Source organism: Podarcis cretensis (genome assembly GCF_951804945.1).
Source record: "Podarcis cretensis genome assembly, chromosome: 12".
Classification (NCBI taxonomy): Eukaryota; Metazoa; Chordata; class Lepidosauria; order Squamata; family Lacertidae; genus Podarcis; species Podarcis cretensis.
This window is the reverse complement of record NC_137181.1, coordinates 32,646,723-32,668,802: the sequence shown is the minus strand read 5'-3', so window position 1 is coordinate 32,668,802 and position 22,080 is coordinate 32,646,723. Positions and strand designations below refer to the sequence as shown.

At 39.1% G+C, this 22,080-nt stretch overlaps 1 protein-coding gene across 6 annotated transcripts in view; it reads left to right on the top strand.

Moving 5' to 3' along the window:
- The window catches only part of DGKB (diacylglycerol kinase beta), a 298,387-nt gene that overhangs the window by 109,408 nt on the left and 166,899 nt on the right, over positions 1–22,080 (top strand). For 5 of the 6 annotated variants that reach the window (XM_079947902.1, XM_079947906.1, XM_079947903.1 and 2 more), the window contains 6 exons: positions 1,464–1,581; positions 5,816–5,904; positions 6,711–6,827; positions 7,988–8,086; positions 15,539–15,571; positions 21,339–21,455. In XM_079947902.1, the coding sequence (XP_079804028.1) occupies positions 1,464–1,581; positions 5,816–5,904; positions 6,711–6,827; positions 7,988–8,086; positions 15,539–15,571; positions 21,339–21,455 (573 nt within the window). The remainder of the gene's footprint in view (positions 1–1,463; positions 1,582–5,815; positions 5,905–6,710; positions 6,828–7,987; positions 8,087–15,538; positions 15,572–21,338; positions 21,456–22,080) is intronic. The other variant, XM_079947907.1, reaches the window with a different exon arrangement.

The following is a 22,080-nucleotide window of genomic DNA, read 5'->3' as shown; positions in this document are numbered from 1 at the left end:
CAATTTAATCTACTTATCTTAATAATTCACTCTGTTGCTCATATTTCAAATCCTGCTCACATTTTCATCTTGCTATAGTAGTTACGGTATTTAAATACTCAATAAAAAGTTTCCAGTCCTCAAGGAATTTTTTGTCATTTTGGTTTCTAATCTTTGCTGTTAATCTTGCTAGTGCCACATACTACATCATTTTCAAAAGCCAATCTTCTTTTGTTGGAACCTCTCCTTCTGAGTGAAATCTTAAATGTTGCTAAGTCTTCTTTCTCCCTTTTTTTTGCCTGTCACCATGAGGTTCAAGGGTGGACTACAACAATTGAAATCACAATATTAAAAATAAGTTAAAACAAATGACAGTCAAGAGGATAGGGTGGGTCCTAAGAATTTGGTATGGATAAAAGGAAGTTGGTGGGTGACTTGTGAGAATTGCTCAACGTAGTCCTACGTATTTTATTTTAAATCTCATTTATGGTGGTGATATAACAACATGACTTTTCCATTCTAGAAATTATTTAAGTTACAATTACACATAATTATATGTAACAGCTAAGGTGGCTGATATTTGGCAGTAAACCAGAGCAAAAATCTAATATGTTATTTTCCCAAAGTGCACTGTATTTATGTAATGGGATCTGTGGATCAGTTGCAGCCTGTAACTCAAGTATTTTAATTGGCAGAACACCCACATTCAAGACTTGTTTGTTTCTCTGATAAGGAAAATGCCAGCTAAGTCGCTCCATATGTTCTGTTCCAATGGAGGCGAAATCACATGTAATGACCATTCTTTTGAATAAATGGCAAAAATTAAAACTGCTGTGCAACTATAAATATCCCTTAATTATGCATTTTATGTTATTTTTTAAAATAAATATATTTGAGATATCTGTTCCCCTTTCCTTGGGGGTGGGGTGGGCTTCTTGCTGATGACCAGTTCAGTGTCTCTGTGTGAAACTTTCGGATTAATCTGAATTCAGATGTGTTCATCTAGTGATAATCTTTCATGAACTGAAAGCCAAACATAGGAAAAGATTATTAAAGGAAAATGCCTTGGCATAGCAAGGGCTATATGTGTTCACAGCCCTAGATGGAGAAGAAATCTATGCATGCAAAAAAAAAAAAATGCATATCATTCCTGTAACAATAACAATGCAGGAAAGGTTGCATACATGTTGCTTGGGCAGATATTCATTTTATGAACTTGAAAGGATTGTATTACACTCTTAGCCGTAGGTAAAAAGGTTCTGGAAATACAACTCTGAGCTTAAAAACCCAACCCCCAAACCTCTTGTTACCATATCAGCACATGTCTGTTTGAAAGAATTGTGTTTTGATCTCTTGCAAATTAATAAATGAAGAAGCAGATTGTCTTTTATGTTCTTGAGTCAATTTCAATTTTTTATTGGCACTTATGGGTTTCACTGTTTATGCCATTAAATGAAATCCATTTCTTTTTATGTCTTCTGCAGAATGTGAAGGATGATGGGCAGCATGTATGGAGGCTGAAACACTTCAACAAACCTGCCTATTGCAATCTTTGCTTGAACATGCTTATAGGAGTAGGCAAACAGGGCCTCTCCTGCTCATGTGAGTATACATCCCGTTTAGCTCTGATTGTGCTCCAAACGAGATCCAGCCCTGTTCACCATCCTAATCAGGACACAGATTTTCATTAGATCAAGAATTTTCAGGTGTAGAATGCCAAAGTGTAGAAAAAGAGACAAACGTATGAGGCTCTCTTTATACGGTGGAATCTATTGATACTTTCCAAAAATCCAAGGTAACTTTTGAGACAACAAACCAAATAAAACTAATACTAAATCATGGTGTGGGTGTCCTAGGACCCTTGAGAATGAGTGACGGCAATGCTTGGGCACCTCCTTTGTCGCAGCTGCAAAGAGAAGTGTCAGATGGCTGTTGCAGTTGCTCAAGAGTAACCAGGCAGGACTCCAAACCTGTGTTTTACAGGTTTTTATTTTGGTACAAACTATTTATAGTGAAGAGCCCCAAAGCTCATGTTTCGCTCAATCGCTAGCAGAATCCGGGAGTGGTCTTTTTTTTGGACCTCCCCCAACATAAGAGTTTCGTTATCCCCAACCTTCTCTTTCCCTCTTTGCGCCTTAGGCTACTGCGCAGGATGGGAGATGGCAAGGGCGTGTTTCCCTCCTGTCCTCCGTGCCCAGAAGCGGTGTTAAGGCTCCCACAAGCATCCTCTGGTCCTTGCACCTCTTCCCCACTAGAGGTGGGGCTTTCATCCTCACCAGAAGAGGAACTGCTTCGCAAGATTTTTGGAGGCTCCCTGTAACACAACTCCCCTTCTATTCCTCGCCTCTGAGCCGATGGCAGTTCCCTGACAAGAAGTTTAGGGAAATTTTTAATATTTAATGCTGTATTGTTTTTAACACTTGATTGGAAGCCACCCAGAGTTGTTGGGGAAACTCAGCCAGATGGGTGGGGTATAAATAATAAATTATTATTATTATTATTATTATTATTATTATTATTATTATTATTAAAGTTTGGAAACTTTTGCTTCTACTTTATATGGATTTTATAATATAAAATTATAGTATAAAAACCGCCCTGAGAACTCCAGGTATAGGGCGGTATATAAATTCAAATAATAAAAAAATAACATGCATATAATATAAAATACTGTCATGTTGTCTGAACCTGGACAAACTATAGTTTAAATTAACTATGGTTTGTTGAAACAAAAGACATCTTCAAACCATCATGTATAAAGTTGGCTTGATTAAACTACCCCTAGTTAAGATAACCTACATTTTTTTTCCATGTTTGGGTGACATACTAAACAACGGTTAATAAAAAATAGAAGCAGAAACTTATGTTACGTGGAATATAGAGAAGGATGCATGCTCTATAATTGCAGTGGCTAGTTCTTGTAATCTTAAACCATGGCGTAGTATTATGTTAGAAAATGGCTTCTCTGCTCCAAGGACAAGATAATTTTGCATCTGGAGAAGGTGATTTGCCAGTCACTCCCAAAGGGTAAAACTCACAACTGCCTCCTGCTTTATTTTACAGTTTATACCAGTGCTTCTGCTAAGAGGATTGCTCTAGTCCAGGGCAAGTCAAAGGAGAGCATGTGCCTCTGATAGCAACGGCCCATGCCTTTCTTTGGGAGACTCAAGCCCGACTTAGAAAATAATGTCAGTATAGTTAAAATCATTCAGCCTGGATTTTGAGTCCCTCATCTTGATAGTATTTTGTAGATACATACCCTTGTCTACAATCCATACTGTTTGCCTTGATTTATCTTGATTATGCCTCATTTATTCTAGCTACAAGGTGCCTAGCTATAAGGTTTTTTGTCTTCCCCTTTTCTGTTCTTGTCACTCATCTCCTAATATGTTTGTAAATAGTTATTCACATTCTTCTTTAGTCATCCTCTGTGTATAACGGTATCTGTCAAAAGAGGCACTCACGCTTTCTAACTACATTTCTGACTGTTTCCCACCAGTCTTTTCTGGTGTCCAATAAAATGACGGCACTACATGTACCCATCATTGATTGGGTATGCTATCCATGTTGAGCTTCAGTTTTCTTTTTTTAATGAATTATCTTGTTAAGCACATATTAATAAACCTGTTCATATGCTTCTGCACCCATCACTAGTTAAGGATATACAGCCTGCCCTTCTTCTTAAAAAATTGGCATATGCATCTCTTGATATTTTAAAAGCATTGTTGCTGCTTTTCATTAAAGTGTGGTTTGCAGAAGGGGGGCAGGGTTCTGGATGATACATTTGGGGTCGCACAACCCTCTGTGGCCAATCAAGTATATTTGATTTATAGCTGGATTGTCCATAATAAGTGCAGAAGAAGTGGTCAGAAAGCCTTGTACACGGCTACGCTTGAAGATAAAACCTGGGATAAATGGTGCTTTTGTTTTGAATATGGGTGAGCTTTTGACTACAGTGGTACCTCAGGTTACATACGCTTCGGGTTACAGACTCCACTAACCCAGAAATAGTACCTCGGGTTAAGAACTTTGCTTCAAGATGAGAACAGAAATTGTGCGGCGGCGGCGGCAGTGCAGCAGCAGGAGGCCCCATTAGCCAAAGTGGTGCTTCAGGTTAAGAACAGTTTCAGGTTAAGAATGGACCTCTGGAACGAATTAAGTACGTAACCAGAGGTACCACTGTAGTGAAGTTAGCATTAGTCCTCCTCATAGCGGTAATGTTAACTGCTCAGTCACCACAAAAATATCAAGTGTGGAGTCCATTTGATGCCCTTGTGTTGGCCACTGCTAACAAAAGGAGAAGGAAGGTTCTCTCTCCCCCTGCAGCCCCCAGAGCCCCTGAGATTGGCTCCAGAGGGTTGGAAGGCCTTCTAGAACTAAGTGTTGTGTGGAATGGGAGCTCCAGCGGGTAGCAGGGAATAGGCAGAAAGTTCATCCCTCTCCTGTTTTAGCAGAGACATCCAATGGATCAAAATGCTTCCATGAGCACAAGAGCATCAATTGGATTCCACTCTTGAGTCAGTATTCCATGAAACCATTTAAGCTTTATTGTACCAATAAAGGCTACAAAGTGCAGAAAAGCGATGAAGGGCAAGAGGGGAGATCTTGCAACAGAAGCTTTTCTGGGGAATGGAAATTGGCAAGGTGAATGATAATGGAACGTTGTGCGTGATAAAATGAACAGATTTATAACGATTTCTGTCCGGAAAGAAGACTACCCAAGGTTGATAAATCAATTTAGGGAATAATATAAACTTGCTGCTTTTTGCATTTGGGTTTGCCAGCTGCTCTCATGCCTATATAGTTGGTAAAATATAGATATTTCCTTCTTGGCAATGACACAAATACATTTGGCAGGCATCAATTTGTCTTCAGTATTTGTCCCTCCTTCAATTTAGGAACGATTGTTGACATTTTAGCAAGGGCTGATTCAGTTAAGCATTTCTTGCTCAACCATTGAGTAGTCTTAGATTCTTACATTGACCATACTTGTTTTTCATTCGTTCGTTTTATTTGTATGCTGCTTTTGTTGTTGTTGTTTAGTCGTTTAGTCGTTTAGTCATGTCCGACTCTTCGTGACCCCATGGACCAGAGCACACCAGGCACTCCTGTCTTCTACTGCCTCCCGCAGTTTGGTCAAACTCATGCTGGTAGCTTCGAGAACACTGTCTAACCATCTCATTCTCTGTCATCCCCTTCTCCTTGTGCCCTCCATCTTTCCCAACATCAGGGTCTTTTCCAGGGAGTCTCCCTGGCCCAGAGTATTGGAGCCTCAGCTTCAGGATCTGTCCTTTCAGTGAGCACTCAGGGCTGATTTCCTTCAGAATGGATAGGTTTGATCTTCTTGCAGTCCATGGGACTCTCAAGAGTCTCCTCCAGCACCATAATTCAAAAGCATCATTCAAAAGCTGCTTTTACACACACAAAAAACACCCACAAAAAATGTTCATTGCTGCTTACAACAGGCAGGAAAGAATTTCTTACAAACGCTACAAAAACAATTTTGTAATAACATAGCAAACTTAAAACATAGTAACACACAAAATACCACATTTCAATACTATAAATATTGAATTACGAGATTACATAAACAACATGCAGCATCCAACAGCAAAAAATAACCATTTCACCTTAGTCCTAGAAACACTCCTCTCATGATGTTACTGATATTAAGCAGTATTTCCTTTATTATATGGGCTTTTTTGCTTCAATGCAAATTGCTAGATTTGGATTTCCATGCTCCTGATACAAATAATGAAATGTCTTTTGATAACCTTAGTTATTCAAAATAGGTTTCTACAAAATTGTGTCAATAACAACATTGTTGCATTTTCAGTTTGTAAGTACACAGTCCATGAACGTTGCGTTTCGAGAGCACCAGCTTCTTGCATCAAAACATATGTGAAATCCAAAAAGAATACTGAGGTGAGCCACCATTATTGTCTTCACTGTGTTTTGGTGGGTTTCCAGCGTCAATTCAAAGTGCTGGTTTACATGTTAACACCCTAAACAGCATGGGAACCAAGGTACTTAGAGGACAGGCTCCTTTCATACAAACCTGCCTGATCTTATAAGGTACCGTATTTTTCGCTCTATAAGACGCACCAGACCACAAGACGCAACTAGTTTTTGGAGGAGGAAAACAAGAAAAAAAAATTCTGAATCTCAGAAGCCAGAACAGCAAGAGGGATCTCTGCGCAGTGAAAGCAGCAATCCCTCTTGCTGTTCTGGCTACTGGGATAGCTGCGCAGCCTGCATACGCTCCATAAGATGCACACACATTTCCCCTTACTTTTTAGGAGGAAGAAAGTGAGTCTTATAGAGCAAAAAATGCGGTAATTTTCTAAGCCTGTTTTTTGGGTATTCCCTCACCCTTTGAGGACAGTAGTGAGGTAGTCAGTGATAGCATCTCCTATGTGGAATACCATCCCCAAGCAGTTTTTTGAAGGTGATTTCATCAAAGTTATTTAGGTATCAGGTCAAAACCTTACAATTTTACAAGACTTTTGATTGATAGTTTTGTTGTTTTTTGTTTTTGTGGCCTGCTTGCTTTTTCTTCAATATTTGTTGACTTAAGGGTATTAACTGTTCAGTTTTATCAGTATGTAGTTCCTCTTAATAGTTCAATATTGCTTTGCATGCTTTGGTAGAGAAGTGACTCTTTTGAAAGTGTCTTTTTAAAAAGTAAAGAAATGAAATATTTTACTTACGGCTGCACTTTTCTTTCCTAGGTCATGCATCACTTCTGGGTAGAAGGGAATTGTCCAACCAAATGTGATAAGTGCCACAAAACTGTAAAATGTTACCAAGGATTGACTGGGCTGCATTGCGTCTGGTGCCAAGTCACAGTGAGTTCCTTCGAGTGATAATAGTGGTTGTGATTTTGCCGGCTGAGGTACCACAGCATTTTCTACTGGGACACATGTGCTCCCTGAGGCTGTGGCTGAAGGGACTGGAAAAAAGCACCAAAGTGTGGGGTCCTTACTCTAACCTGGGTCTGCCTTTGTGTGCATTTGAGAATTTAGAACACTTAAAATGCACAACTGGTCTGCATGCAAGTCAAGAGAGTCTGGATGCTGAATTGTGCCCCAGAAGAGGTTGGGGGGAGAGCCAATTTAAGTAGATTGGTTGGGAATCCAAATCAACATCATTGGTTGTAGAATGGCTTAAGTGTGCATTATTGTGGTAAAAATAGCTTCCCCACTAAGGCAGGGAATTAGTGTGACAAGTTTTAGATTATGGGGTGAGCAAAAGACACCCACAATAAAGCTTCAGTACTTGGAGGAAATATGTAACCTGTAATTTTACCACACTTAACCAGGGAGTCAGTCCCATTGAACCCAGTGGAATTTTATTTTAACCAGTTTTTTTAAGGATTGCAATGGTAGTACTTGTTTGCTTAGGCTGCAATCCTAATCTCTGGGAGTAAGCGCTGTTGAATTCAATAGGATTTATTTCTGAGTAGACATGGTTAGGATTGTTCTGTAAAAGTCTAATTTCCAGAGACCCAGCTGTGTTAGTTCGTTGCAGCAAAAATATGTCATACCTGTAACTTGGGATAACACTTCATGTATCTGATGAAGGAGGACTTTAGTCCATGAAAATTTATGCCTTAAAAAATCTTGTTAGACTTTCAAGTGTCATAAGATTCTCTGTTACCAAGTTTCAAAGGTTATTTGATTTTAACAGATCATTGTTGTTTTGCTGTTACTTTGTAAGTATCATCTTTTTCAGTTGGTCAACTTTTTCAAAGTTAGTAACATGACTTTTACATACATATTTACTAAGATGCTTTCTCTGTGAAATCAATTTCAGTGCTACTTATTCATGTTATATTTGAGTTTTGTACTTTTATCTAAAATTGGTCACCTTCAAAAGTCTATTGTGTTTAATTATTGTTTTATACATCGTAACAGCTCGGTGTATTTCAGCACACTCACATCGACCGACTCCTATGACATTTATATTCTTAATGATATATTTTCTCTCTCCCTCTCTCACATTATAGCTGCATAACAAATGTGCATCACACCTAAAACCTGAATGTGATTGTGGTGTTTTGAAGGATCATATTCTACCACCCACATCTATCTGCCCTGTAGTATTGGTAAGTTCTTGTTCATCCATTTCAAAAGAGCTCTTCTGCATTAAAGGCATCTTAAGGCTACAGGAGAGCTTCAAGGCTGCTGTTACTACAACCTTGTGCTGACAGCACAATCTAAACAAAATGCTAACTCACTAATGATAGTACGTTGTATTTCCCCCTTCCTTCATGCGACTGAATGTCTTCTAGAACGTATGCTGTAATTGAAACTGATTCTGGTTTTATCATTTAGTCATGCTGAATTTACCAGAAATTGTATAGGCCAAATACTTGCACATCCTACTTCTTTTATAGATCTAGCTTCCCAGAATAATGAAGTTATTCTTATGGGCACATTTTGCTTGGGATGCATGTTATATATCTGCAATGCTAAGGGCTCTGATCTCCACCGGAGGTTACCTAGAATGATGGCCTTGGCCTTGCAGCAAGCAATGCATCAACATTATATGTTTTATGCTGCTAGACTGAGCAGTAAATTTACCTGTCTACAAATATAATTACTCAATGAAAATGGCAATACAGATGCTCTGTGAAGAGCGCTACAAAGAGCTTTTGAGACGGACCTTCAAAGCTTATATGTCAATAGAGTTGTGCAAACTCTGTACCCCTGTTGCACTCCCCTCCACCCGGAGGGGAAAAAAACCTTGTTTGATTTGAGCGATGATGTCTATTGAACACTCCTGGGAAAATGTATGTGTGATTATACAGGTATTTGTAGGATAGGGGGCCTTGGGAGTAGTACTAACAGTGGAAGCAAAATAATCTTGTAGGACTCTGGTGCTCATAACTCCATATAACTGGGGATCTGTCAATGCGTAGCCTGACTCTGACTTCGGAAATTTGTGCAGGCATCAGCCTTTGATTTTGCACTCCAGAGCCATGTTAGGTGTGATCATGTTTTTAAAATACAATAAACTGAAAAATTGTGTACTCTACTAAATAGGGTACATTCTTCGGAATTTAAAGAATTGCAGTGGCACACATCTTAAGCTGATATGCCCAGCTCAGCATTTCTTTAACCATAAATTATGTTAACAGTGGTCTTTCTGAATACAATTGTTTTTCTTTAAATAGGCTTCAGAGTTTTTAAAAAGTGCTGTTGCAAAACTACAGTAATGAGAAATGTAAAATTTGCAAAATTCAAACTTTATGCCACTATTTTCTCTAAACAATGGCTTTTCCTTTACTGATTATTTTTTAATGAAAATTGGATCGTAAATTAGAATGGATAGGATTCTTGTGCTGTTTTTCTGCTGATAACCTGCAGCAGTGACTTCTATAAGTTAACTGTGCACTGGGTAAAGAAGTAATGTAATGTGTTCCCCCCATTGCTTTGTTGATGATACTTACAATTGCTTTTCTTCCTTTAGGGCTGGTTTAGATGTAACACTCAATGTTACATCTGTAGAATTATGGGAATAAGCCACAGAGAGCCTTAATCTCATGTGCTCCACCCCCCCCTGACTCCATCCTTCTCTGGCACAGCCATGATGAGTTTAGAAGCTTCCACTTTAGATTAACCACAATTTGCCACTTCATCCACACCTGGACAAACTGTGGTTAATCTTTACTATGATTTGTTAATCCAGCTTCAAACCATGGCTCATGATGCTGTATTCTTTCAGCTATAGTTCACCTTAAAGTTTAGGGCTTAGATGGCCACTAAATTTCCAGTTAATCTAAAATGGAAGGCGGGTGGGGGGACATGCAAGACTAAGTTTTGCTGTAGCTCATTCTCATAATATTTAACCAGGGTAGTCAATGTGGTTTCCTCCAGTTGTTGCTGGACTCCAACTACCATCAGCACAAGTCAGCTTGGCCAGTGGTCAGGAATGAAAGGAGTTATAGTCCAAGAACCTCTACATTGGTGGAGGAAAGGATTTGAGAGAGTTGGCATTTGGGGCTTCTGACTCCATCTCTGCCTGGTTTTTGGATGTGGTCAGTCGCTTCTGCCTCATTCAGCATTCTGTTTCCAATAAAGACCAACAAATTTACTCTGGGAACCTTACAAGCAGAACATGAGAGAATGCAGTTACCCTGTTTGTCCCCAGCAAACTGATATCCAGAGCTATACTGCCTCTTGTAGGTCTCAAGGATTTTGAGGTCGGCCTATGTGGTTGGAACTTAATGGATGGAACTTTTTTGGAGGCACTAGGCAATTCTGAATGCCTGTTAAGTTTTTTTCTGTATTTGGGGCAGCATTTAATATGCCTTTACAGTGAAATCATAATTCTGTTCATCATTGTGGAAAAGGATCCATTCACCAGCTTGGATCTATGAATTTTAAGAAATGGCCAAATCTGCACAATATGTTTTTTCACAATAGGAAATTCAGCTTTTATTCTTGGTTTTATCTCACACACATTTTGTTGAATTAGCAATATGTGTTTGTTTGGTTCAAGTATGAAGGTTTTGTTTTGTTTTCCTATAACATAGGAGATAATACTTTTACATTGTTGCTGGGGAACTCTTTCTTGATCTTAGGATCTTTCATTCACAGTCTAGTAACATTGTGAGAGTCTGCAGATAAGATAACTTGAAGTAATGATCTTACTGGTCAGTTTTCTATGCGAATAAAATTATGCTAATGAAGAGGCTAAACAACAGAGTTCCAATATACCTTTAATATTGTGGCTTATCCCATAGCATCTTAACTTACTACATTGTCTGTCCCATGTATGTAGACATGTGTAGATACTCATCATTGTATTTCCTTTTTATTGTACAACATGCTTGGTGATTGAACCAACTCTTCAAGAAAAAATGCAATAACAGTACTAGGTAAACTTGTATCCCATGATAAATATCACTCACAGAAAATAGGATTTCGTGCTGGATTGTCTGATGCTTTGCATTCTTGTCGTTTTCCTCACCACCACACCCCATTTTTTAAGGACACCACATTATCATGAATAGTCTCACCTCAAAACATGGTGGGCCCAGGTCCTTCCAAATTTGGATGTGCCCCAGTATTGGCTTAGATTGCTGGCTGTCATGACCCATCCCAGATAAGGAAGGCATATGTGTAATAGTTAACTTTCTATTGGCAAGAGAAACACTTACAGCAGCTTCCATGGTGCTCCACGCACACACACATGCTTCTAACCTCTAGACACCTGTCCACAGGTCTGGGCCCAATAGAGCAGTTGCAACAACATTGGGGGCCCTTCCCTCTTCCAGCTTATATACCCTCCTCTGACAGGTTGCATGCCTGCAACCTGAGACTTCTCCTGCATGGAAGTCTTCGCTGCTCTTCCTTTTCAAGTCTCTCCTGGTTCTAGGAGGCAGTGGTGCAAGGGAAGGTGGGGAATCTACTGACCCATCCCTCACCTGACCCATCCCTTCTTCCTCCACCACATCCTGCGCACCTTCCTCTGCCTCAGACTGCCCCGACTCTCCCTCCTTCCCCAGCTCTTGCCTTGCAGGTGGTGTGACACCCCATAAATCACTGGTCCCCTCTCCCGGGTTACTCCCCTTGTCCCTTGCCTTTGCCACAGACTCTTCGGATCCCTGCCTGTCCTTGACACTGGGCACCCCTCCTTTTTTCCTGCCAGTCTCTTCCTTCTCTAAAATGTACTCATGTTGGGAGGTGAATGGCATCAGTAAGGTGTTTGTCTGTCTGTCTGCCTAAGTTTGCCTCTCTCCCTGTCTCCTTCCTCTCTTTGTCAAAGAAAATGCTGCAACAGCAGTATTCCGGGCCTAAGAAGTCTTGGAAATCATTGTTCTCTAAAGCTCCTGGGCCCATGGAAATTTTTTAATACTTCCTGGCAGTTATTGTGTGGCCAGTTACTAATGCATCTTATTTTTGTGCATTTGGATTTTCATTTTACATACAGCATTTTAGGTTTGTTATTGCTGCATTTTATTTTATTATATGTCCATTGGTCCTATTTATGAACAGTGTTTAACTTTTAGTCTGTGTGATCTCCAGTTTCTATTGCTTTTTGGAGCATGGAGTGAAGATATAGTCCAAGAATTTTGATACTTCTCTTTTCTTGACATTCCTGTCTTATCCAGAATGTTGTGGTCTTCCATATATAATAAAGTTTAATAAACTCTGGAGTACATCTTAGCCTTGTTCATTGTTCTCATCTTCACTCCAACTATCCAAAACAGAGTAATACTTCTGAGTCTCCCAGAAGAACTATTCAAGGAATACTAAAACAGGAAAACTTTTTACCTTTGCAGACATTATTCAAGAGGAACTCTGTACCTGTGTGCATTGATATATTTTATGGTGATCTTTGTGACTGAAATTAAATGATTTCAGTTACAATCTGTGCATGTAGATCTCATGGTAGTCATAATAGATGCCAGAATCAGTTTATAGCTGCCCTCTTATTTCTGTAACATGTTAATTAATTCACACTGATCAAATAAATGTACACTGAGATTTGTTTCCTAATGAGGGTGCATTTAGAAGAAAGGTTTTGCATCCTTCTGATATCCTGTGGGTAATTATATTCTAATTATATGGTATGGGGGAGACTATAACTCAGTTCTGAAATTGTTCATTGGATCCAATTAATTGCATGCACATAATGAAAGTTCATGATGAGGTTGACGGGCAGTGAGTTTAAGGAAACCTTTAACTCAATTTAATCCTAGCTTTTGCATTACAATAGAATTAGATTATAACAAGGTTAGAAGCAGAGTATTGGCATGAGGTGGTTGTATGCAAGAAGAAAAAATATCTCTGCCCTTACTATGGCTTATTTTATATAATTCTGCATATGCGACATAAAGGCATGCAGTTGCAGTATTTAGATAACTCTTTACCAGTTTGTAACAGTACTATTTTGTGAATAGAATTAGTAACAGATTACTAATACTTTCCTGCTCTGTATTATAAATGGCAGATGTCCATTTAACAAATGACAGAGATGTGAACCTCTCTCTCTCTCTCTCCACCTGCAAATAATACTGTAATAATAGGACAACTGTTACTCCTGATTACTGGAGAATTGAGCAGTACACCCTCCATGGTTTTTTGTTTATTTACTATCAATTAAATATTTTTAAAGTTAGGGTTTTTTGTTTTTTGTTTTGTTTTTGTAAGCCCACAATTTAGGATTGCACCTAAAGCCAAAATCTCATATAGTCAGAAGACATGGGGTGCAATAGCAGGTGGGATTGCAAAACTCATTTTGCCAGAGGCCTACCTCCTTTCCAAATTTGCCAAGCATATGAAGCTAAAGTTAAATGTAAGTTGTGAGCTTACTAGATAGATAGACAGATAGATGGATAGATAGAGCATTTTAAACACACACCATTTGCTGTGAAACATTGTCTCTGCGCTGAAAAGAGTTCACTTTGAGGACTCAACCTCTATCTAAGCAGACTAAATATACAGTTGTAGTGTTGCACAACACACAATGAATGCAAGATTGAAACCAGACACAAAATCCCTTTCTCCTTCATCCCATGGTGTCCATAGTTCCTTTCCAAGCAAAAACTGCAAAAACTGAAGTATAAGAGTGTTCTTATCTACAGCAAGAACTATTTTTTGTTTCTTCTTCATGTCAGATTGAAATTAATAACTGCCCCCCAGAGGAAGATGCATTTTTCAATTAACTACCATTGTTCAAGCTCCTCTCAGCTCCGTGTTGGGAATGAAGAGGATGATAAATTGTAGCTGGCACTATTCACTCATCCTGAATTTTACCTAGGGTTGTCAACGCTGTAAGCATCAAGTGTCCTGGGCAAAAGGGAACCAACACTTTGGCAGAGACTGTGATGTAATAATCTGTGCTGCACATGTAGCTAGTATGCTGTCAGGGCACTGACTCGATGGTAGAAGCGTAAACTGCTGTGAGGCACTGAGGTGAGGGCTGATTCATAAGTCACTGAAGAGATGTGGGAACTTGTATTCCCTGTGGTTTGGTCATACAAACTTCTGTGAGTACCATGGGTGAAGTAAAGGGCATGGCTCCTTGCTGGTCCTGAGTCTTCTAGTAGCTCTTTCCATCTTAAGCAGATATGATAGCACCTCATAAATAACTTCCATGATGATTCGTGTTTGAGGATGGTGAGCCTTTACCTTAACAAATGCAGTTTGATAGAAGTGGATATGCAGGTTCATGAATCATCATGTTTGCTAACTCTTACTCTTAGGTTCTCCAGAACTTTCACATTACACAACAGTGTAGTGAATTGAAAAGTTCCTAATAATTATGTACAGCAGTCAGTGATGTAGCTAGGGCTATGCTTTGGGGCCAAAGTCTAGGGCCCCCAATGACTACCCTGAAGCCAGATATGATGAGGCAAGAAGGTTCAGTGTCAGCAGCTAAAGCCATGTGGGCATACTGGGTTCTACTGGGGCCTAGAGTCTAAAATTTCCTAGATGTACCTCTGATGACAGAACACTATTTGGAAAGAATAAAAAGGAAGCAAAGGGTTGTGGGCTGTGTTGCTAAAGGTTGAAAGAAGAATGGGAAGTTCTAAGAGTCCATAAGGAACTGTAAAAATAGAGTTTGGTCACTTGTTAGGAATATGCTTTAGCTTATACTACCTGAGGATTTGGACAGATTGTTTGAAAGCCTGAAATAATATAGGAGCACCCTTGACCCTTGACCTTCTGTTCAATGAAAGGTGCAGGAGGGAATCTTTGTGCTTGAATCTTGGAAGTGGCTAATCACTCTTGAGGCTTGGTATAATTGCTTTAATGGAAGCAGTGTTACTATCCCTTATGAAGAAATGCATTTTATACACAGGGTATTCAAACACAACTTGTTCAATGTTAAATTTAAAGTATTAGTGTAAACCAGGACCAATTCTGTCCATGTAAACCTTACTGAGCCCTATGATCAGTTTGAGATCCCCTCTGGCTAGTCACTAGCAAGGATTCAGTTACTGGTAGCGATGCTTGAGGAATTCATTTGTTTGCGAGTTTCAGTATGGATTGACTTGATTTACACATACATTTTTGTATGGATTATTATTATTTATTGAATTTATATACCGCCATATGCCTGGAGGTTTCAGGTTTAATAAAAATAGATTAATGTAGTAAGAGGATGTGAAGGACTTATACATGAACCTATGCAAAGCCAAAACAGACTGGAAATAGACTGACCAAACCATCCTCAGTTGTCTGATACCAACCTTTCTATCTGGGGATATCTGCCAACCACCGTCTCTTCCCATTTTCAAGTGAGCAGTGAAAATATTTTTGTTCTGAAAGCCATTTTATGGTGAGTTTTTGCTTTATGCTGATCTGTATGGTGATTTTCTTTTTATGGCTTTTAAGATTTTCTTTTTGTTAATTATCTTTATCTTATTTGTGAAAAATTTTATATAAACCCAATACATCCACATTACTTTCCTGTAATGACTTGACTTGTAATGGAAACTGCTTTACTAGCTCAACAAAATGGCCACACATTCAAATTTTCTTTGCAGGAATTGTCTTTAATTAATATTAATATTGTAGCTGAAACTGTTTTTCTCCAACAGACTCTACCTCCTTTAGGAGTTTCGCTTCCTGAGGTGCGTAATATAAAAGTGTTCACAGATGCAAATAAAAGTTGTTTGGTGTTTTGACTTCCTGCCATAAAGTACATTTTGGGGCTGGCATAGTAGTTATGACAGTCTGTATTTCTTGCAGCACTCCAAAAAGCAGAAGACCTGCACATTACATATTAAAAGAAGACTCTTTTATCAAAGGATAGACTCCCTAGAGTGCTCCTAAATTACTCACAGTTGAGATTAGACTGGAACTGTTGAAGTTTTAAAGGTCGTCCAGGGTTGTTAACAGGGATAAGCAAGCCAGTAAGGTCTGCTTTGTACAGTTTTGGCAAGGAATCCATTCTGTTCCACTGAAGCTCAAGTAGAGTGTGATATCCGTAATGAATTCTGCTATATCTACTATTGGCGTGTGCAGAGACAGGTCTCTGCCCATGCTTGGAGACAACAGAGTAGCAATACTGACATTCTCTGAGTGTGATGGAGCCTTCACAGCAGACAAGGTGTGAACAAGTGTGATCCTTTGAACCACTTTGGACTGTTCCTTTGAACCACTTTGGACTGTTCCACTGTTTGGCATGCCTAGTGGGTGGTCTTTTTGGTACTCCAGAGGCTCTTCACAGACTAGGGTAGAGCTTGAGCTGCCACAATAGTGTCCTCCAACCATATTAGGCCTTGCCTTCTGAATACTGAACATGAGATATGGGTACAGCATGACATAGCAACTCACTTGGTTGTGCTATGCCTCATACGTTTCTGAAACTGGTTTAGGTCCTGATGCATGAAGCATGCCCTGGATCCACTCAATGAATTCAATTCCAACCAATAATCGTAGTTCCAGTGTGGATTCTGGTTTGGATGGAGCTCTGCTCTATCTCTAGGCAATTTCCTAGAATCATAGAGTTGGAAGGGACTGTGAGGATCATCTCGTCCAACCCCCTATGATGTAGGAATATGCAACTGTCCCATACAGGGATTGAACCTGCAACCTTGGTGTTATCAGCACCATACTCTAACCAACTGAGCTGTCCAGGCTGAGCTATTGATAGCTAATAGGTGCATGAAGATCCTGTTCTTCAGAACTTTGCCTTCAGCATATTATAGAGGACCTTTGTTCTCATTTCTGGGACTTTATGAGTTGCATCACAAATGTTCCTGTGGCTTTTAGAGAATTTGAAATGGTGATGTTTAGATAATATGGTGGAGGAGAGTGGCAGAAACAGATTTTCCCTCATGTCTGTGTGAAATGGATTTTTTTAGGCAGCAGAGATGACGTATACAGTCTTCCTGAACAAAATTCACTAGAAGTTTACACAATCAGCTAAACATCACTTTGGAAGAGCATCATCTGATTCTTCTGCCTTAACTATATGAACAAAACATTGTTATTGCAGTAAGAGGGCTGAACAACCTTGAACATAAACAACATAAAATAGACATCCGGTATAATGGCACAATAGAATCTTTGTGTTGTAATGTCAGTGTGCAAACCGGGGAAGACCTGGAGCAACTCAGTGTATGTTTTTATAGTTCCCACAAGGCCTTTCCTTGTCTGCATCAAAGTCCATTGTATGCCTATGGGTAGAAGATCAACAGTGATTGGACTTGTGAATGGAAGGATCCAAAGCAAAGAGAAGTTGCACTGGTGCATTCACTTAATCTGTAACACTATATAGAATAACAGGAATAGGATATTGCTACCTAATCAGCCTCTAAGGGTTACAATCAGGAAACCAATGTCCTGTTGCAATACTTTTTGGATTTTTTTTCTAGTCTAGAAGTTCATGGAGAAAACAGAATACTTTCACGTTGCAAGCCGTCAAAATGTGCATTAGTGTTTTATTGAGTAACTTTCACTCAGCATTGCCTGTGTCCATGAGACAAAATGATTACAGCCGCATCAATCATTTTGTATACCCTAATAAAATAGTCATAACTAGAACATATATGCTACCCAGAAAATAAATATCTGCATTTTGCAGTGTCATTTATTTTCAATAAGTGTCAGCTTCACCTCCATTTTTATATAAGAATATCGCACAATCGCCCTGAGATTTTACATAGCTGTTGTTTTTTGAAGGACATGCCGAATGTGGTTTGATCTCCTTATTTTAAGGTTTTAATATTTCAGTCCTGTAGTACTACTGAAGAATTCTAACTGCAAAAGAGAAACAAAAACCCTTTATTTAGGCAATGTTTACATCATCCCTTCTATAGAGATGAAAAGAATCTACAGGTAGAAATAACCTAGGAGAAACAGATAAGGATTTAGCCAGCCAGCAATTATGCAAGTTATATGGAAAATTGAAACAATTATCTAGGAGTTCAATGAGGAGGAATAAACATTGTATTTTGTATTTGAAAACTGATTTTAAAATTTCACCTTTTATAAAATAGTTGACACCCATTGCAAAGTATAATAACCCTAGGAAAATTAGGAAGATATGCAGTGCTGGAGATGTGATAATGTTAAGGGTGATGCCCATTCTAACCCCATTCTAAGCATTTTTCTAAGAAAGTTTTGAATAGGAATGTGCTAGGTATTGCTTTACCTTTTGGATTCTGCAGTGATCTTGATTTGATTCTTGGGAGAGATAAGAAACAGATTTTATTTAAAAAATATACCCTCCCAAGACAACTTTAAAAAGTTAAGAAACAATAAAATTATATACAATAAAGAACCTGAATAAATATTTTCCTTAAAGATATATTTCTAGGCCAAAAACCTAGTAACTGAAAATTGGCTTCAGAACAAATCTACCTTAGGCTGCAATCATAAATGCATTTATTGGGGAGGAAGCCCCATTGAACACAGAGGAGTTTACTTCCAAGTAAACATGCAAAGGATTGTATTGCATGTTAAATTAAGTTAGCTTGTTAAATCATAAACACTTAAGGTACCCACTGCATGAAAAAATAAAGTGAATATTTTGAATTATCAGTCAGAATGCTATACACATGTATGTAAAAAAGATCTGTCCTCTGTGTTACATTTAGAAGGAATATAATATTCTCCCGAGGTTTTAGATGCCTTTGATTTCTCTATTGGTAATTTGTTCTGTGCTTCATTTGTAGTTTCTGAACATTGGAATAAAGGGGCGGCAAAGCGCATAATTGCAGATAGCTCTTCTTGTTAGCAGGCACACCTGATTTCCCTTTAACATAATAGGGGCCCAACTTAAAGTGAATTTAAGAAGCGACCGCCATAGGTGAATAAAAAATGTCACAGCCTACTATTTTAAAAGACAACAAAGCAAGAGATGACATACCTTTTTTGGATGTTTATCTAGGTCTGCATGGATTCTGGGGGGCCTCAATATGATCTATATATTACTATTTATTTATTTTTTCAATTTTACCACCAGCCTTGGTTCTTTTCTTTCTCACTGCAGCAGCAGCAGCAGGAAAAATCTGTCAGTGTTCCTTACTTTGCAACATTAGTTCTTTTTCTGTCTCTCCCCTCCCACCCCCGTCCCCCTTTTAAAAGCTGTAAATTGATCACGACAATTACGAATATTATTTCTGGCAGTCTGCATTTTTTCTGTGTTTATATGTGTTTTGTTACTATGAAGCATAACACCTGCACAATTAATTTAGTTTCACTTAACAACGACAACAAGAAGACAGTAGCATTACTGCCTACACCTGCATACTTTCCTCATGAATGTGCCTGTAGAAATGTTTCTGGCAGCACAAAGTAGAGGTGTTTAATTAGTAGAGCAGGGGTCGCCAACATGGTGCCCTCTAAGATGTTGTTGGACTCTCAACTTCCATCATACCTGACCATACGTCAGGCTGGCTTTGACTTACGTGAGTTTGCATCCAGCAGTTTCTGAAGGACAGCATATTGGATTCCCCTGCTCTCCTCATTGGAGCAGTTAGCTGTCCTCTTGAACTGTCACTTCTTCTTGTAGGATATATATATATATAGTGATAGGAGGGACGCTGGTGGCGCTGTGGTCTAAACTACTGAGCTTCTTGGGCTTGCAGATCAGAAGGTCGCTGGTTCAAATCTCCGCAATGGAGTGAGCTCCTGTTGCACTGTCCCAGTAGTTTGAAAGCACACCAGTGCAAGTAGATAAATAGTACCACTGTGGCGGGAAGGTAAATGGCATTTCCGTGTGCTCTGGCTTCCGTCACAGTGTCCCGTTGCACCAGAAGCAGTTTAGTCATGCTGGCCACATTACCCAGAAAGCTGTCTGTGGACAAATGCCAGCTCCCTCGGCTTGAAAGTGAGGTGAACGCTGCAACCCCATAGTCACCTTTGACTGGACTTAACCATCCAGGGGTCCTTTGCCTTTACCTTTTATATAGTGAAAGAGGATCTGCAAAATCTTTCAAGTCTAACTGAGATTGAGCGACTGGGATTGAGTGGCACAGAATATTGACTAGGGTATTTATTTTTTTCTGTTTGTCGAATTAATCCTCAAAGAACAGTAAAGGAGGTGACAGAAAAGATGCTCCTGGTCTTGAGTTGCTTCGGCACAGTCGATGCCCAGCATTCTTGTCTCCTATTGTATCTGCCAAATTCCTTCAGCCATTATGGGAATAGGACCTAGGCTTCAAATGTAAGCCTTTGAAAACTCGGGGAAGTGAAATCTGGTTTTCCGATCTGCTGCCAATCTGCCTGGACCACCACCTGTTCAAATGTTGCTGAAGACCAGGATGTACTGGTCACAAGGGGGTAGGAAAAACCAAGGGATATATTGGGTAGCTCTGTGGACTCTGCAGTATAGGAGACATTTAAAAAAAAAAAAAAAAGTTTGCTAGGCTTATGCAACTGAGGAATGAAATTCCAGAGGTGCACACTTCCTTGCTGTGGTTCCATGCTGGGTTCAGTAGTGCTCCCTGCCTTCCTGCCGGTTGTGTGGCTGTAAACACTGGAAGACTGTGAATATATTTCAGGAACAAGTCCTCAGTCTGGGCATTGTGTGCAGCGTATCTCCCTCTGTCCTATGGATATTAAGTGAATGTTATGTATTCCTAAAATAATTATTTCATTCACTTTTTCTGCTTGTTCAGTGTAGCTATGATTCCATGTCTTTTCCTGTGTAGTGCCTTTCTCCTAAGCCTCTTTATCTACAGTTGCTGAGGAGGTGACATATTTTCACGTGGAAAAATGCTTCTTAAAAGCATGTATGTAAGAAATAAAAAATAAATAAATCACCACTTGGAGAATGTTTTTCTGCTTTTTGCATGCATTCAGTCTTAACTTTGTATTATCCAGATAGTCCAAATTTGGTTTTAGGGCTGAAATCCTATACACACATAGCAAGGACTAAGTCCCATTGAGGTCAATGGAACTTCTGAGTAGATATATATAGGACTGTGTTGTAGCTAACTCAGATTAGTGAGGTTGTAATGTAACAAACCCTTTTGAAAACTTCAGATTTAGGGTAAAGCAGATTGCAAAAACAATTGCACTTTTTAGTAGGTTTTTATTTATTTATTTATTTATTTTAGAGACGGGGGCCAAAACGCGATTGATTAATCTCCTTTTTCAATACGCTTAACCATACAGCTTAGATGACCTCATGATTATTACCAACTTCATACCATTGCATTAGCACTTATTGTGACAAAATACAATATCACCTATCTATTTATTATGTTTAGATACATAAATAGATGTATATGAAGTTGGGCTTCATTTAATTATTTGATTGCAATCACTGAACCCATTATCACTGAAGCGGTATTTGAATGTATAAAGCTAGAATGAGAGTCTTCAATTTCCACCATAGTAAGATACTATAATGCACTAATCTGCTGCTTCCAACCTCCCTTTTAGGAACGCCAGGCAACTATGAAAAAAGAAAAGGATGGTTCCCAACAAACAAACAAACTAGGTGATCGGAACAAGATGCAGAGAGCAAATTCTGTCACTGTAGATGGGCAAGGCCTTCAGGTGCGATTACTTCTGTTGTGTTTAAAATTGTGTACAGCTACTCTTCCAATGTTTTCCCATGTCACAGAATGAGTTTGGCCCAATATGGGGCCCCAGCATAAAACTGTAGTATCCGGTTGCACATTTCAGATTTTCCAATTACAGGACAAAACTTAGAACAGGGGTGGAGAGTCTGAATGAATGCTCTTGTATAATGTTAAGATGGTAACAGGATGGTTGCCTCCTTACATATATTTGTGCCAAGATCTCTACCTGCAACATGGTTTATGAAATCATACCATTGCCTCGTTCTGCCTTCACACAGAACAAAATCGCCTCCAGGTGTCTCCATGTTATCTTCCGTTAGGCGTGAAGAAGGCACTAGACTGGTAACGTTGAAGAGAACATTTTCTGCAATAGAATATAAACGCACAGTGAAACTCTTGGCAGATTCTCCAGTTCCTTTCTAGGAATGCCATCTGCACAGGACTTTCAAGCCTGCTTTTCAAAATTGGTAGAACATTTTGCTTTTAAAAGCCCAGTAGGTGAGAAGGCAAATCATTTGCTGGCTGTCATTCACATCTGCATTAGCATATATCCTGATCAGTGATATTTCATTCCAGTTGTGTGATTGGGTTTCGAACAT